Source organism: Austrofundulus limnaeus, unplaced genomic scaffold (assembly GCF_001266775.1).
Source record: "Austrofundulus limnaeus strain Quisiro unplaced genomic scaffold, Austrofundulus_limnaeus-1.0 Scaffold41, whole genome shotgun sequence".
In the NCBI taxonomy this organism is placed as follows: domain Eukaryota; kingdom Metazoa; phylum Chordata; class Actinopteri; order Cyprinodontiformes; family Rivulidae; genus Austrofundulus; species Austrofundulus limnaeus.
The window spans coordinates 2142691-2160627 of record NW_013952443.1 but is presented as its reverse complement, the minus strand read 5'-3'; the positions used below and the strand labels follow the sequence as shown (position 1 = coordinate 2160627).

Genomic DNA, 17937 nt, shown 5'->3' with positions numbered 1-17937 from the left:
GTCTTTATTTTACAGTTAAAATATATGTTTATCAAATAAAGTCTAATGTTACAACTAATCATGGATCTGTTTTAATTTACAGTACGTAGGCTCAGGTCTTCCTTACAAAAGAGCTGTGTGATTTCAGTGGGGTTTGTCTGGATAAATAAAGGCCCATAAATAAAAGTGTGTTTAACAGAAACAGTGATACTGACTGGGAACAGGACGCAGCACGTCAGGGATGAGGATCTCCACCAGAGCCTGGTAGAGGATGTGATCGCAGCTCCTCATCCACACTCTGACCGGTTCATATTTACACAGAGAGATCAGCTTCTCTCTGGGAATCACACGCTCCAGGTCGTCATCGCTGCACACCGAGAAACAAAAACATCARTTTGAACTCTCTGATCTAAACTCAAACGAGTAACAAAAGCAGAAAACGWCCACCGCAGGTTGATGGTGAAGGCTGTGTGATCTGACCTGCTGGGGATGGTCGTGCTGCCGTCACTAGGTGGGGGTGTTGAATTCCAAAAAGTCTGCCAGAGATTCTCGATGTAGTGGAAATGGAGATTCATCACCACGTCCAGAGTGGCCTGGGAGGGAGGGAGTGTGGGAGGGAGGGAGGAGAAAAGAGAGGAGGTCAAAACATACAGAGATGAACCATGGCAACCAGACACACAACAAAGTTTCTTCAGGCAGGCAGGCGAGCGGGCAGCCCGGGTCCTCTTGGGAAGACAATGAGCCAGATTAAACACACCTCCCTGTGCATTCATCATCAGGAGAATCCGACAGGACACAGCAGGGCTTCAGACAATTTGTGCTTAATTTCACTGTAAAACCTTTAAATGTTTGAAACCAACAGTGAGGATTTGTTCCTGTTTGAAAGCAGAAGCAACAACTTCTTTCTTAGTGTTTGAAAGCTGACATCAAAGCATTTATTTAAAAACAACGAGTTTTAAACGACTTGTTCCTTAGACCAAGTACATATTTAAGTTTTTCCCTTTTACATTTCTTTTAACTTCAGATCTGTCAGTTGAACSTGGACATGTTTGGCATCAATAGAAAGCCACGAATCTTGGCTAAAAGCTCATGGAAATTATTTTKACATTCACCAAACAGTTCAAACCACAAGCAGTTGAATCAGAAAGTAAACAAACTACAAAATGGCCTCATAGCAAATCTGTAAAGAAATACATTCGACATTTATTTTTAAACCAAGTCAAAGTAGATGCCTAAATATGTTATAAAATGGATTGAAAGTTTTTTTTTTCACTTGGTTTTGAGTGAATATGATCTAACTGAAGTCAAATATAATTTCTCATTATTTTATATAATTTATATGGTGACAAATAAATGTTTGGATCATTTTTCAAAAGAACAAACATTCAATAAMAAGTCTTTAAAGGCAGGTAAGAAAAAATAAATAACTTTTGGATGTAAAAACCTCAGATTTCTGAACATTTATTAATGGTACCATCATGGTCTGTCCTGTGCAGAATGACAAAATGCAAAATTATTTCTTTACTAAAACCTCTGTAACTTTGCTGCAGTTCATTTTAGCAGCATGAATCTTTGCTCAGGTAAAGTTCACAAACGGGTTTATGGTTTCCAAGAGTTTTTATCCTGATTCATTATGGTTTTAAATGGGTTATAGACACRCTGTCTAATGAAAATATTAGACGAGAGTGAAAAAATGTTTTTAATTATGTTCCATCCTCAATATCTCTMAAGCCAAGTGTTAGCTTTATTTTGATCCCAAGATTATTTGAGTAGAGTTTGTAAATGCTGAGTTCAGCGTGGTATTTAAAAAAGAGGTTTAATAATTAGCTTTTTAAACGTATTTTTCTTTCCTTCAGTAAATCTCTAAATTCAGCATCTGTTGTTTCTCTATCTGGCAGGACGAGCGCTGGCTGCTGGATCTTGTTACACCGCGGTGCGAGCTTCAATCACATGATATGTTTTTTGCTTCCTCTCCTGCCGTCGCCACGGCAACCGTGTTTACAGTTGCCCCCAGCAACAGGTCAAACATAGAACTCCAAAACATTTAAAAAAAGGGAAGAATTCCCCCCTTCCCTCTMAAACAAACGTATTTTCGCCGCCACGGTTTTTTGAGCCACACAGGAAAAACAACGTGCAGAGGCACAGCTTCCCCAATCTCAACTCCTCGTGTTTCTGCGTTAACACGACAACTCGGGTGATTTATTACCCCTGACGTTTCATTAAACGCCTAATCATTTAAAAAAATAAAATAAAATGACTCTAACGACGGCTGAATGCCTGTTGGAGCCCAGCTGTTACCATGACATCAGCAAATAAACGCTCCTCTTCCCAACAGCCGGCAGATTACCCTGTAAAACTTTTAGACAAACTTCTGTTTTGTCGTCGTGTCGTAACTCTAAACAGTTCCTGAAACCTCTCGGCTGACATCCTCACAGGTCAGCGCCGACAATAAAAAAATAAAAAGCATAAACCTTAAACACTCGGAGGCAGTGAGGAGCTGCYAGTGACAGAAATGTGTCTGCAGACAGAGACGGGAGCTCATGTGCCCCTCTGCAGACGAGACGACACAAAGGCCTGAGGGGAGCCCGCCACAAAGACGTGGAGATGTCCWCCCAGCGTGCTGAAAGGTTAATTGGCACGTCTTGAAAAGCTGCGCGGAGATGAAAAGACGGCTGGAACAAAAGGAGTGTGGAGGAGCCGGACACGGGGAGGGCAGGGATAATATGATAAACCCAGAGCTTTGCAGCTTTAATCGCAGCTTCTGTCCTGCCTGTAAACTCTGTGATTCTAAAGTTCTGCCTTTTTTTTTTTTGTTCGGAGTTTACACTGTGGCTCAAACTCAATGATTAAAAAAAAAAGCTGAATTATGGTCTGCAGACRGTGAAGTTCTGTTGTGAAATGAACGTTTCTCCAGAATTTCTTACGACAGATTGTGTTTAGAAATAAGACACCTGTTGACTGCTGTTCTTTGGTTTCCCAATGATCCTTCAAAATAAGGCCATCATTATGACATTATAAAGGAATTTCCAGCTGCCACTCTATTACTCACTGTAAACAGAGGCAGAACTGATCTGCAGGCTGGATCCACACATTAAAAGGTGTTTTTAACACTTCCAACATATATATAAATTTAATATAAGTAAATGTAGATCTCTACTTCTTTACATTAACATTAGCATTAGCTAACATGTTCAAGCATATGTGACCCATCATATCGAAACAAGGWTTAAGTCTAAGTGGTTTGTGGAGAAAGAAAAATAATGTTTTGATTAAAATGTTTGCAAATTTTACATTTTTTTTCAACATRTAAGGAATAAATTCCTCATCAATGTATCATTTAAATGAACTGTCTGAAATATWATCCAYCCATCATCTACACCTGCTTCTTCCTTTCAGGGTCACTGGTACCCATATCCAGCAGTCACAGTGTGAGGGGCGGGGTWCACCCTGGACAGGTCACAAGTCCATCACAGGGACACACTGAGACAAACAATTAGTGTTGTAGTCAAGACCACCTAACCCGAGACCAAGTCAAGACCAAGACCACAGTGTCTCGAGACCGAGACAAGACCAAGACTTTTAGGGTTTGGACCGAGTCGAGACCAAAACCAAGGGATGGCGAGACCGAGACAAGACCAAGACTTTTAGGGTTTGGACCAAGTCGAGACCAAAACCAAGGGATGGCGAGACTGAGAAAAGACCAAGACCAGATTAAAAAAAGTCCCCTAAATGATGGAGTATTCTGTACACATGAACAATGGGGAAAATAGTATTTTGTCTCTCATAGTTGAGGAGGTCTAATGATGTCAATTACAGGCCTCTCTCATCTTTTTAAGTGAGAGAACTTGAACAATTGGTGCTGGCTAAATACCCCCCCCCCCCCCCCCACCCTTTAGCTAACAATATGTAGAGCTAATATTGACAAAATCTTTGTGTGAGGGCAGAGGAAAGAATTTTGCTATAGAGGCGGAATGTTAAGGTTAGGGATTGTAACATTTTAAAGTTGTACCCACTGTCTCTGAAAGTAAAGCACTGCCAGATTTACAAGTTGCTGTACGCTTTCTCCTGGTTGTTGTTGTTGTTAATATTATTTATTTAAGACATCTTTTACCGCTCCCAGAGAACCACGGTTCACTTTCTGGGAGTGCTGCGTGCAAGTGATGGGGGGTGCGGATGGGTGACAGCCGGTAACAAAAATGATTTAAAATTCAAATATTTGGTTTCTGTTTTACAATGACATCAAAAATTATTTAAAATTGCATAAAAATGGGAATCAGACCGAATATTAATGTATCATCGTAACCAACAAGACAAATTAAGTTATATCAGAATGATCCAGGTATCAAAATGTAGCTTTTAAAGCCAGGAATCTAAAAATGAGATCAAGTCATTGTGACCAAATATGATGGGTCACATTTACTGACTCTTTAACTTCTGATAATGTGACAAACGGCATGAAGGAAAGGGATAATGAGCAGCGTGAGGAGCCTCTGCTCAACATGTACAGATCAACTGTGTTAAATGCTTTTTAAAGAGAGATGACCCCACCTCGCAGTGGCCTCTGTAGAGGGTCTGTAGCTTCTTGATGTCGCTCATGTTGATGCGCTCAGGCAGAGGCTGGGTGCCCAGGTCAGGGGAGGGAAAAGGAGGCAGGGAGTGAGTCGTATCTGCGTGAAGAAATGTACACCCGTCTCACAAAAACACACAGGAGAGTCTATAAAAAGCTGTTTTTGTTTCTCTCTGTCTGTTTGAAACATGATGAAGTCGAGCCAACTTGTGTCAGTAACAAACATGACTTTCTACAGTGATTTGGGTAAAATATGAAGGATTCTATTTTCACCTATATACTGCTGGTGATGCTGGCTCTGAGCAGCCACGGACTGCTCTGGGGTGCCGCTGCAGTGCTGAGAGCTCCCACACAGGCTGTCAGACATGCTATCCACCTTCTGCAGAGGCTTGAACCTGGGCAGACAAAGGGGTGCATGTGTTAGCTGGCTCAGATCAACAACAAACAACAAATATGWTCATTTAGGCTTCGATGGAAGCTTCTGCAGCTCAAGTGTTTATTTTGAACCAGTTTTCAGTCTGCTTTGAAAACTACCGTATTTATTCRTGTATAATACGATCTCATGTAGAATACGACTCCCCCTATTTTTAGCCTAAAAAGCATAAAAATTTTAATTCTCATACTACCTCTAATTTCATATGGACTTCAGGATTTTTCAGCCGTTTTAGTGTTTATATATATAATATATATATATATATATCAGTAAAATTATCATTTGACTGTTGTATCAGTTTTTAATTTTATTTTAACAACATATGTACTAAAAGGTACACAACAACAAATATATAACTACAACAAAAGCTATCAATGCTCATTTGTTAACTGGTGTGATCTAAAAAACAGAGCTATGTGGTTCTAACAAGTGTGGATGAAGCTGAATCAAAAGCCTTCAAAATCAGGCTCACCATCATCAGTATCATTAAAAGTTTCTGGTATTCCTCCTCTGTAGTAAAGGCATCAGAATCYCACTCAACARCAAWCTCATSCTCTGTGTCTCGCGAGCGCCCCCTCTGGTGGGGAAACTTTTTTCAGGTAGACCAACTTTTACAGAACACCGGTAGATGGCAGCCATTACAGCCGACCATGTGTTCGTTGTTGGTCCAGGACCGGCCCGGTCATACACTATCATTAGTTTGTTATGCAGGACTGCCTTTTTTTTCTCACATCACGTTGCCTGCTTGGATCTGTTACTATCTCGCTCAGAAGCTCAAAGGAGTGTTAGAGGTAAGCTCGCTTCAACCGCTTTTTACGACGTGGTTTCATTTCTGGACTCRGGCATTTTGTGAATGAGGCCGATATTTCAGTTAAAATACATAAGCAAAAACATTTATCTGAGTATAGTACTACCCCCCAACTTTGTGCATGATTTTATGGATTAAATGTTACGTATTATACTTGAATAAATACGGTAGTTGTAAGCAATGAACAGAAAGCAGATAAACATAACAGGGCACAAAAAGACCAACAGGGTTTTCCAGGCTGACCTCTGTTTCTGGTGGACAGGCTGCTGCCTCATGGCCATGTACTGGGTGTCCTCCTGCAGCCGGTTGAGGGGCGAATCTGGCTTCACCCGGATGCCATAGTAATGATACTTAGAGTTGCCTCTGATGGACACAGTGAGAAGAAGCCTCACCATTAGTGTAATCACTGTTATTACCCGTTTCTATCAGCAGCTCTTCAACGTGCGAAGGCATCATCACACTTGTCACATCAAGACAGACAGAGAATTGCTGTCATTAGGGGCCGCAGTAACCGCCGACTACCTGGTGCCGAGGCGGCGGGTCCTCAGGCCCATGAAGACGGAGCGGATGAGTTTCCCAAAGGAGGCCGCGTTGACCGGATCCAGTTTCTGTTCTTGACAGTGCCTCAAGTAATGGTTATACAGAGAGCAGCGGGGCAGGCTCACTCCCTCTGCCGTCTCGTAGTTGTCCAGCAGCCACTGCAGCTAAAAATATAAAGGAAAAAAAACACAGTTAACCCCAGGAGACCGACTCGTCTCACTTTGTGCAATGCAGCAAAGAATATTTTAACATATCAAAAGACAGATATCACACACCTCAGATCACACACACCAAACAAACTATCTCTGAACACCAGGTGAACCACTGCATTCATTCTGTGGTTCAGTTCAGGTCTTTGCTTCATGACATGAGGCAGTCGGGGACCACAGGATTACAAACTGCTGGCTAAACCAAACGTTCATCTGCAAAACTCATTGTTTCTTGTAAATGTTGTGGAAGATCATGTGCATAAGCACAATGAATTATTAGCATCTCCCATTAGCAAATCAAGCAAAAATGAGCTACTTTCAAAAATAATCTTGAACCAGATTTAAAATTTGAAACCACAGTTGAGGTTAAAAGTTGAAGTATTTGTAAAAATCTGCATTGAATTACTTCTTAAATAGTTTTATTTATTTACAACAGACTGAACGTCTCTTAAGACGTACAAAAGATAAACGGAGATAAAGTCTGGTGCCAGTGAGTGGATGTCTCCCTACAAAAAGAGAAAACCATTAATTCATGCAGAGTATCAAAGTAAATATATAGATCTGTAGGAAACGGTAAAAGCAAACACGAGCGCAGATCAAGCATGAAAACAAAATGAAAATAATTATGCAAGTCAACAGGACGGTGCAAAGTAGTTAAGCCAGCAGCAGTGTGTTCACACAAGCAGAACACGGAGCCCAAAGGTTCAGCCACAGCTTTCCCTTTTTTTTTCTCTCACTTCCTCTCCAAAGAAAGTTCCTTCTTGACTTACATGGCTGTTGAGCAGGCTGCTTTTGTGACTTGCAATTCCTTCAGACTTTTGGAGGTTTTCAATCGCCATTTCAAGCTAAAGGAAAGAAAAAAACATGCGAAACAGGAAAAGACAGAGGATATAGAAGGGGAGGAGGCAGGAGACATAAAAAGGGAAGGGCAGAGAAATAAGCAGGGATATAAGGACAAAGAAAAAGAACAGAAAAAAATAAAGATAAAGGGAATAAGACTGTTAGCGAGCAGCCACATCTCTGCATTTCCATTAAAATCAGTCAGTGTTGCAGCCAAATCCATTATTGGCTGACAAAAGCATGCAAATCAAGGGACTCATAGGGTTAAGCTGTTCACTGAAGGCTTCAGGTCAGACACTTTAAAGTATGCAAATAGAAACAACAGACAGGGGCACAGGTCACCTCCAGATTCGGGACAGAGGGTTAACAATGCCAATCATCCCAGAGTTTGTCAAAAAAAACTAAGAGACTTGTTGCCACTACGGCATGAGCCAGTTGAAAATACACTTGTTTAAGTCTATCATTGGATGACCAAAAATAAATTAACTAATGAAGTCTGATTGGCAATTGAAGTGAATGACAAAAGCAGGGATATTCTGTGGAGTAGTGGAAGAAAATCAAGCTAAAAAAAAAGACGTAGTTCTGTTGCCAAATGTGAGACAGAAGCAAAGGAAAAAGAAGCAGGCAGTGTTCCAAGCCTTAAGAAGGCTCCAGAGGGCTCTTGGCCAAATGGTAATGAGCCCCAAGGTTTTTTTTTTTTTTTTTTTTTGTTTCATAGGGTGCTCAAGTGCCTGTGAAAACCTCCCAAACAAAACGGGGTTGAATTATTTAAGAAAGTCCTGGTTCTGCGGGCTCACGGCCTTGTACCGTGTTCTCTGTAGGTGTTCTTACAAAAGGTACAGGGCCCCCRACTTACAGGTCCCTGGGAAACTGAGTTGTCAGTCAGGATACAGGTACTGGTAATTACTTCAATATAAGAATCCATCATTTGGACTTTTTACAATGGTTTAGAAAAGGAAAGCAAATTATTAGTATGTTCAGCATTATAAAGGTGACATTTCACTGGACTGCGATAGTTGGAGGCCGGGTGACTCAAAGTTCGAAGAACATTGTAAAAAAAAAGATGATTTCTTTAGTTGCAGCCTCACTGAGTTCTGAGTCTTTGCAATCAAATGAGCAGCAAGTCGTGAACTGAGCAACTATTTAATAAAATTATAATTCACAGCTTATTCTAGACTGTGCACATTATTTTGTTGTCCAGCTGCATAATAACGCCCCACCTCAGCAGGCATAAACATTTATATTATATTCTACTAGAGTGCACGTTTAAAATGAAGATAGGGAGACTTGGACCAGTTTTGAAATGATTATTATTTATCAGCAGCAGCAGCAGTGGTTTCTGTCAGAGGAGGAGAGTTTGCATGCAGGTGTCAAATTACATCTCTTGAGATGAGTTGGAGACATCAGCAACAACTCTGTGTTCACACTGCAGCTCTTAATGCTGGCGAGCTGAGCATGGACTGACACAAAGGCTCTTTGATTGAAGTAGCTTATGAATGCTAAATGTTAGCATGTTGATATTACTGTGCGATCAGAGCACATTAGTTTTCTGACATGTTTAGTTCAGTGTTTACGTTTGAACCTGCCTCTGGCCGGCTGCTCCTGTGCAACATAACTAAAATAKCGATCCAGTAACTTTATTATGATACAGTCCAAGACAGACCTTACTTTCGTATATTTTTGTGGATTCTCAGTCATCCAGGACATGGAAAACAAAAAACAAAAAACTGGACAACTGAACTTGTGTTCTGTTGCTGAAGACATGCAGTTACAAGATTGAAACTGCATGACTCGAGGCTGGTATCAATAGTCACAAAAGCTGTTCACCAACAGTCGCAGCCCAGAGAAATATCCCCTAAACAGCTGTCATTTAGATTTGGGTGTAGAAGTAAACTCTGGTTTATAGTTTTGTTTAGTTTGCTCTCTATGCTTGCTGTGATCCCACCACAGTCGCAGCAGGACGTGAACTGCTCACCATAGCTGAGGAGGAGCGCGATGAGTGAGATATGTGGTTGCGGCTTCCCTCCATGTTTCCGCCATGAAGCAGGTAGGTGCTGCCACTGGAAATGATGTGGCTGCCGCCCACGTCCATGGCAATGCCAACCATGCCGTGCGGGGGCACGCCACTACTGGCCGAGGAGACCACCGTGGTGACGTGCGTTCCACCGGCCTGAGAGTCAAAGTAGGTCCCCCCACTGCTCTGCCCATACAGCTGACTCTCGGGGTTATAGGAGTAGGCTGTTCGACTGGGGAGAGATCGCTGTAATTAGCATGCAAGTACATTTACCAAACATAGAACAACTTTAGGTAAAGCAACTAAAGTAGAGCACAAATGATGTAACACATAATTGTGTTTACTTGGACAACAATGGAACTGACGTCATCCAAATATTTATTCATGGGAGAGTTATAATTGTTTAAACTGTGATGGTCGAGGGGAGTCTTGTGGCTTTAATTAGCTTTAATGGCGCAGTGATTACAGCTGCTTTAAAAACAGTCGGCTGTGACACATTTAAAAGGATCAGAAAAGAGATCTGGAAAGTCTCATCTGTGTTTTACATACACAACCTACAGAAGCTGCAGTTCAAGTGGAGCTAAATATCAGGAGTTTTGATTTAAAAGGCAAGTTTTTCATTTTACGAATTCGATTTTTCTCATTTCTGAACATTTAACAGAAATGAAACACCTTATTACCTCGGTTTACAACTATTTTTTTATATGTGAAACATTTATTTATTAACAGTGCTTACATAGTTCCATTGGTATAAACAGCATCTCCACTTTCTCCTACATACTGGACTTGGGATGGGTAGACATGTTGCACCTGCTGCACATACAAAAAGTCAACAGTTCAAATAAAAGAGTCTGCAATGTTAATACACCTGAGAATAAGGAAAACCATGCAAACATGGAGGTGTTAACATGCAATAAAGGTAAAAATGCTGCGAGTCAGAAAAGGTGTTTTTGAGAGGACAGAAAGCGTATAAATGTAAGGATGATCCAGAACWAAACTAGAAAATAAAATGACATTTTACTTTATAAGTTTGTAATTGAACTGATTCTAAATGAATCTGAAACAGACACACGATTCACTAAAACCAAGGTTTAGATGATGTAGTTATACAAATGATGATTCATGAAACACAAAAGAAATCAAATGGAACATGAAATAAAATCAACTGTTGGGATTTGGTTCAAGCCTTCAGGAACACCACTCAAGACGAAACACTGAGAACCAGAGTCGAACACAAGATTTCCTCTACAATTCAAATATTAAAAGAAATCTTATTACATATTTAAACACTTTCAACACTAAAGGTGCAGCAAACATTTTGCTGCTTTGAAGGAAGTGCTGGCTCATTTTCTCTGAGTGTCGCAATCTGAGATTTCCATATTTTTGGTCCAGCTACATGTTTTGTTTTCCAAATGCTCCTAAAAACAAAAGGTTTCTGACAAAGTGAAAGCTAGAATCACATTTAGTTTAGCAGAGACCTACGGCAAGTTTTTTATCTTTTTACAACTAAAGAATCACCTCGTTACTAGAAAAGAGGTGTAAAGAGCAGAACCAATTTAACTGACCAAGATTTACAGAAATTATGACTAAATATCATCCAACAAAATCTGTTAACTTTGAATTTTAAATGTGTTTTTGCATTGTAAGGCCTGACTGCTCCTGTCGACCCAACCTTATTTATACCCCGGCCCTGGTTGTGCTTGCATTGAGCAGAGTGTCGCCTCAATGTGGGCAGGATCTTTATATTAAAAACGTGCAAATTTTATTTTGTTTTGTTTGCAACACAACTGTAGCCGTGTTTCCATCCAATTCTAATTCGAATTTTGAGCGAATTTTTAAAAATTCTCAAAAAGGAAAGGACGAAGAAATGCGGATCAGACGTGTTTCCATCAACTGGCTTGAAGCAAATCAGTTACGTCAGACGCATGTGTGTAGTATACAGGAAGTAAAAGTCGCATCTCAGGAAAATGGAGAGAAGTTATCAGGAACGTGTTGCTACTATCAGGAAAGCTGTACTTATTCTATCATATCAACTAGTTCTGGTGATGTTACATGCTGTCTGGAGACGTASAGAAAGAAATGCAATTCTTTTCACGTTACGGGAACAACTGAGAAGACGCTGACAGCGGGAGGAGGGACCAGCTGCAGTCGCTCTGGTACCGGTACCGGTTTCGAACAGACAGCAGGAACAGCTGATCAACATGTGAGGTAAATGTTCGCTACGTCAGAACTTATTCGACAAATGTATTTCCATCTCTCCTTTTGCGCATTAACTCTTTTTTGAAAAACCCAAAAACCAGCTCAAGTGAGCTATCAACTTTTATGCGAACTAGAGGAAGTTTTTTCGAATCGTGCTGTTTCCATTCACCTTTTCTGATGCGATGCTTCAAAATACTTTAAAAATGTTGATGGAAACACGGCTAATAATGGGCTATATCAAACTCGAAGGAACAGGACCAAAGATTGATGCAGCATTATGAGACTTAAGATGAAAGAGTAGGACAACAGAACGGTAAGCTAATATTAACTTTTGTTAGCTTGTTTTTGTTTGGTAGCGTGCTACGGTTGTTGTGTGGTTAAACTAAAAGCTGGATAGAACCATGGGTCTTGGCGTTCTGAAAATCAGGGTGGAACTGGGCCATAAGGTCTAATGCAAACACACTGAACACGGGTTTGAAGCCAGGCCGACACTTGAAGTGCAAAAAGGCCTTATGTGCAATGCCTAGMCTCCTTAACTAGATGAAGAACTAATAAAAACAGTTTATGTTAAAAATACTTTTTATTCTTTTAATCTTTCGCAGCAACTACTGTAATTTGTCATATGTTAACACAAAGCCTAACCATCAGTAAACTAAACTGACTTGTGTAAAACRTCATCTGAACAAAAGTTAAATAGTTTTAAAAGCCAAAAGCGGGTTTTGACAACCTTCTCTTTACTTTATTAACAGTCTTTTTCCAAACTTAACTGTAAAATAAAACAATGCATATTTTATTGTTGCATGAAAGTAACTATTAATGTTATTTTTGAAAATATCTGAAGAAGCTGGTAAGTGGAGGGGTGTTCAGATGCGCTCAGAGCTGTACAGGTATGCAGAGTACTGTGTACCTGCTGAGGGACCTGTTGGACCCTGGATACTGAAAGCTGTTGTACTTGTCCTCCTTTCTGAGCTGAGCCTGTGGCTTGAACCAGCACCCTCTGTGTGGATACAAGACATAACTCAATTACAGAGGTATGAATGTTCAGTCACACACAAAACACGCTAATCTAAACACACATAGCAGTCAACGCAACACAGGCAGACACACAGAGCAGCAACTTTATCAAATTAAAGTTTATTATTGAATAATAAACTTTATCAAATTAAAGTTTATTATTCAATAGATATTTCAAAAATGTCTTGGCTGCCTCCTTAATATTCTGGCATTATTTTATCTGCATTTTTGCATTTATTAGAAATCAGCAGAAGCACACAAAAAATGTGAGACAAAAATGAGATTCAGCTCGTGATGTGTAACCTAACCTCACAGTCATCATGATGCTTCTTCATATTACACACAAAATGCATCTCGTGGCAGAGCTGAAGGTGGCAGCACAAGTTAATGATAAATCTGAACATTTAAAATGTATTTTTACTGGTGTGATTTATAAAACTGAACAATTTGTTCAGTTGGGACGGTGTGAACAAAATCTTTTGTGACAAATTTTTATTTCTTAAAAGATAAAAAAGCAGACCTCTCTGCTGTTTTTATCATCCTAAACCCTTTGTGCTGACGGTTTAGTGGTTTCAGTACCTGCTGTGATGCTGGGACGGGCTGAACCACAGGAGCCTGGGCTGATGACGATGACCTCAGAGCTGCCACACCAGTCGTGGTGTCTGACGCTCCCTCTGAGTTCTGCATGCTGGAAGGCAAAAAAAGAAGGAAAAAAAAGGAATCACATAAAAAAAATTGAAATGTTTTACAGGTAAAAAACAAAAAGTAAAGAAAAAGACCAACTCAAAACGCACGGCTAACAAGGCTAAAAAAAATGCTTTAAAAGCCACTTGAGCGTTCATTTGCTTCGGGGGCTTTCTAGATTTGCCAAGTCAAGCTGAGTCATGAAAGCTTTCCGGGAGCCAGCAGTTGCCCACCTTTGGCTGTAATCAATGGTTCTGTCTGCACAGAAGGAGCCTCGCAGGCAGAACAAACCCATGTGGAAAAGTTCTATTAGAGAAGCTCAAATTACCAACAGGATTGAACTGCTTGTTGAGGACCAAACCCACTACTACTCTGCTTTCCACTGGGTGACAATGTGCACAGCATAGCAAAGGGAGCTAAAAATGGACTGACACAAAGGCTTTTTTTTAAAGACAGAGAGAAAGAACAGGCGCGAGTCATTGACAAGAGAAGGAATGGAATGGCAACCCCCCCCCACCCCCAATAAATAAAAAAAATAAAAAAAATAAAACTTCACAAGTTCAACACTTTACAAGATGGTGGGGAGGAAATAAAAGTGGCAGCGGGGCTTCAGCCCCTGCTAGGGTCTTGACGATATCCTGCATTGGTTTCAAATGAGAACTGGTCTCTGAGGACTCCAATAATCCAGCTGATATGAGGAAATCTCTCAGTGCTTTGTAAACGTTTGCCGGTTGCCATGGCGAGGAATCCATGACGACCACCATGACTCCAACCCCTCACTCCTCCACGTACGCTCCCCCAGCCCCCGGTCTCCCCCCCCACCTCGCCCCTCTTTTATTAAGCTCTTCCACAGGAACTTTTGAGCTCAGCCACAAAGAGACGAGGGGGAGGAGGAGAGGGGGAGATACGGCCCAGCTGGGGGTGGGCTGAACTGATGAGCAGCATGTAGTTTAAAGGCAGAAAACATGGTCCGTAGGGAAAAGAAAGAGTTGTGAACATAAGCTCATTACAGAGAATAAACAACACGCCAAGTTTCAGATCACTCCACGTTCTTACATGACGTTAAAATGCCTGTTATGTTTCTTACACGTACAAAAATACACATGGCTATACATATTATGTCACATAACTAGCATATTTGTTTTATTCTGGGTGTGGCCAAAGTGAAACAGGAAGAGATGACAAAGGGCAACTTTTTAAAAACTCCCTGGTCTTTGTCTATACCAGGGGTGCCCAAACACTTTCCCTGAGAGGGCCAAAATGAAAATAAATCTGAGGGCTGCGGGCCAAATGCAATAATATAATAAATAAAATGTAAATACTTTTTAGGTACAGTTTTATTTTTTATGCTTAAGCTAACAGCCAGTGTGGTGGCCCACATTTTTTTTTTGTATTTTTTTTTGCTAGCCAATGGATGTGCAGAAAGTTTGACATACAGTTGAGCAGCAAAAGCTCATAGGACTTTTCATAAATTAAAATTTGAGTAGGCCTATCTGTGATCTTATTAAATGTGCAAATCTAGATGAATGCTTAAATCTAATCTAAATGTCTAGTTACTTGTRTTTTATGTTTAATTTTAATATAAAGATAAAGATAAAGTAAGTGCCGTGAGTTTAGAATTTCTGCACTACAGCCCTTTATATAGAAATATAGTGTTTCCACATAAAACAGGAGAATACAACCTAGTAGCCTGGACAACTGCTGGCGGGCCAAATCAAATGGCTTGGCAGGCCAATTTTGGCCCRCAGGCCCCACTTTGGGCACCTCTGGTCTATATGAACGTCTCTCGTCATAGCGACTCAAAATAATATTAAGAAACATCTGATTCTTTGTTACTTTCTGTGTTGTTAGCCATTGTTGCAAAAGATGTGAAAAAAAMCTTTCGCTTTGCTACAGTCAGAACAATCATCGCTTACATGTAAAGGCTCTCATATTCCATCAAAATGTTTTTTTTTCACAGTTCTGTCCTGTAGGTCAAYAAAGAACTAAAAAATAAATGAAAAATCTTTAAGCTTCGTTCAAAAGCCAGGAATTTGGATACAAAGTGTCAGCTGAGTTATGAATAGACTAGAGCTGGGCAGTATGACCTCAAATTCATATCACAGTATAAACTGAATCCTTTCACAGTAACGGTATATATCACGGTAGAAAATTATCATAAAAAGCAAAGATAATGTAATTTTTAGAGCATTTATTTTGCAGAAAACTGTAATCATAATCAAACCCAACATTTTCGCTGTAGTGCAAATGAACATAACAGAAGTTCAAAAGTATGTTTTTTATATTGTAAAACCATTTCAACAACAAAACCATTTCTCAAATTTTCAACAACATCAAAATAAAGTGAATGTTTTAACCAGAACTTCAAGTAAAATTTGTCATTTAGACATAAAATAAATTCTAAGTTGGCATAAGTTGCCTAAAGTGTTATAGTGTGACAGGGCCTTAAGGGACTTAAGCTGCACATAGTCCTGTCATAAAACAGTTTCAGATAACTGGAATATAAGTGTGGTGAAGCCAAATAAATGTAATACCGGCCTGCCATACTATGAGCTTCTGCCTGTTGAACTTATCGGCTGCTGCTCTGCTGCGCTCTCATCTTCATCATCAGAGCAGAGGCAACTGTTACATTAGTAAGATGGATTTATGACTGAACGAACATCCACATCWTTTTTTATCATCTCTGTGGGATAACAATACATAAAAAGCAAGTTTTTTCTCAGACAACTTGGGTGTGAAAACACTACGGTTGTTAAAGCTTCACTCTGCGCAACGTGCAGCGGGAGGGAGGGAGGGAGGGAGGAAATGATCCCRCGACAYGACGGCACGACGTAACTTTTCTACAGCGGGAGGGGGAAATTTTGAGGATTTATTCTCTCTATACGTGTTTTAAAATGCTATATTTCTACACTATATTTCAAACTCCTCCTGCTCTGTTGTCTCTGCACTCGCAGCCCTGTTGACACAGGTGTGATGACGTAACTGACGACAGGAGGGTAGAGGGTCAATTTCTACCGTAGGCCAACTTCTTATTGTTTATATCGTCTTTTGCATATATCACACATCCCTAGAATAGAATTGTTAGAATCTCATCATTTTTCCTTTATAATTGTCATTTTCACCAAAGGAAGTGACACAGGGCTGGGAGGCTGCTTTATGCCAATAAAGAGTGGGTGGCATGGTGAGATGGGGATCAAAGAACAGAGCACTGATCTGCTTGTTCTCATCCATTTAGCACTGGCTTAAATAGGTAGGATGAAGTGTGCCAAATCATTGAGTTGGAGGAGAAATAAAGCAAGTGAATGAGAGCTTAAAGGAGTCTTTCTGCTTCGTGTTCAGGGAAGGTTAAAAGCCACACAAATTCCCCACCAGCCGCTCAGAAAGGCACAAAGGTAGAACACAGCAGGAGGCACAACACKCTGCCGCAAAAACCAAGACTCAGGACCGTCTGCCGTCAGGACCTGATTTTTCACCTGCAGCACAAACACAACTTCATACACAACCCAGCAAACCCCAGCTGAGCACTTAACAACATTGCAACACCTTTTAAGAAGTACCCGAGTTTCACAAGTTTCTGAAAACCAGGCAAAGACTTTTTAACAACCACAAATCCCCACAAATTGTTGCTAATGTCAGTCGGCCCTGTCGAGACTGAAGACATGAAATATCTGTCACCTAAACAGAGCTCCGTTTGAGAAAAACACATACAGATGTTCAGTTTAAAGCAGGAACGCACAGTCTTGGCTCGTGTTTGCACTGGCCCACATTGTTTGCAGAGCAACAACGGTTGCTAGTGGCAACACCGTCCACTCCCGTTTCCAGGAGCCTGTTGCTATGCAACCAACAGAATACTTCCCAAACCAAACAATGCCCCCCACCCCCCACCCCCACCTGATTCCTCTATCTCACGCTAAGTAGAAACTTACAACAATAAATACGATGTAAGCTAATAATTTCAGACGTGGAGGGAGGGGGAGGGGGTGCTGGGAGCAGAGTTATTTTTGTCTTGAAGCCATGAAAAAAAAAAACAGACTTCTTACTGGCTGTAACTAAACTGACTACCAGAAAAAACGGCTCTGTTTGTTGGTACTTCATGTTCAAAGGAGGAAAGAATGTTAAAGTCATCAAAGAGACAACAATCTGTTTTTATGGCCTCTTTATGCTCGTGCCATTCAAAAACAAAACTTCCAATAGATAAAGCCAGAGTTTCCTGGGTAGATGAGAGAAATGTCTTTTCCTACTGTGGAGGAGAAAATAAAATAATTAAAGGTGACATTTACAGCTGCTTAACAAACACTGTGCAAATGTTCCATACTAATCCTATTTGTTGATCACATTTAAAACAAAAATCTACACTAAGTCTGGTTGTTCCTCCTATTTCTGAATTGACTTATTTAGTTAACCATTATTTAAAATGACTTTTACATCATTTGAGGCTTTACCAAAATGAGTTAGGATCATACAGCCTCACATTGACAAAAAGAGCAAATTAAGATATGATAAGAGAGATTTCCACAACAGAAGCTGTTCTTCAAGCCTGTCTCATTAATTCATGGCTAATCCAATCAAAGCAGCTCTTAGGATCTGCAGATGGCAGGGCTCTGTGTGTGTGTGTGTGTGTGTGTGTGTGTGTGTGTGTGTGTGTGTGTG

The 17937-nt window shown here is 40.4% G+C and overlaps 1 protein-coding gene across 5 annotated transcripts in view; it reads right to left on the bottom strand.

Moving 5' to 3' along the window:
* rfx2 (regulatory factor X, 2 (influences HLA class II expression)) overlaps positions 1 to 17937 on the bottom strand; it is a 56151-nt gene that overhangs the window by 5308 nt on the left and 32906 nt on the right. For 3 of the 5 annotated variants that reach the window (XM_014007365.1, XM_014007363.1, XM_014007364.1), the window contains exons 2-12: positions 13183 to 13291; positions 12497 to 12586; positions 10127 to 10203; positions 9352 to 9622; positions 7307 to 7381; positions 6310 to 6491; positions 6031 to 6150; positions 4820 to 4941; positions 4528 to 4646; positions 460 to 572; positions 195 to 346 (exon numbers count right to left, since the gene is read on the bottom strand). In XM_014007365.1, the coding sequence (XP_013862819.1) occupies positions 195 to 346; positions 460 to 572; positions 4528 to 4646; positions 4820 to 4941; positions 6031 to 6150; positions 6310 to 6491; positions 7307 to 7381; positions 9352 to 9622; positions 10127 to 10203; positions 12497 to 12586; positions 13183 to 13290 (1429 nt within the window). In that variant the 5' untranslated portion in view covers position 13291. The remainder of the gene's footprint in view (positions 1 to 194; positions 347 to 459; positions 573 to 4527; positions 4647 to 4819; positions 4942 to 6030; positions 6151 to 6309; positions 6492 to 7306; positions 7382 to 9351; positions 9623 to 10126; positions 10204 to 12496; positions 12587 to 13182; positions 13292 to 17937) is intronic. The other 2 variants (XM_014007366.1, XM_014007367.1) reach the window with 2 other exon arrangements.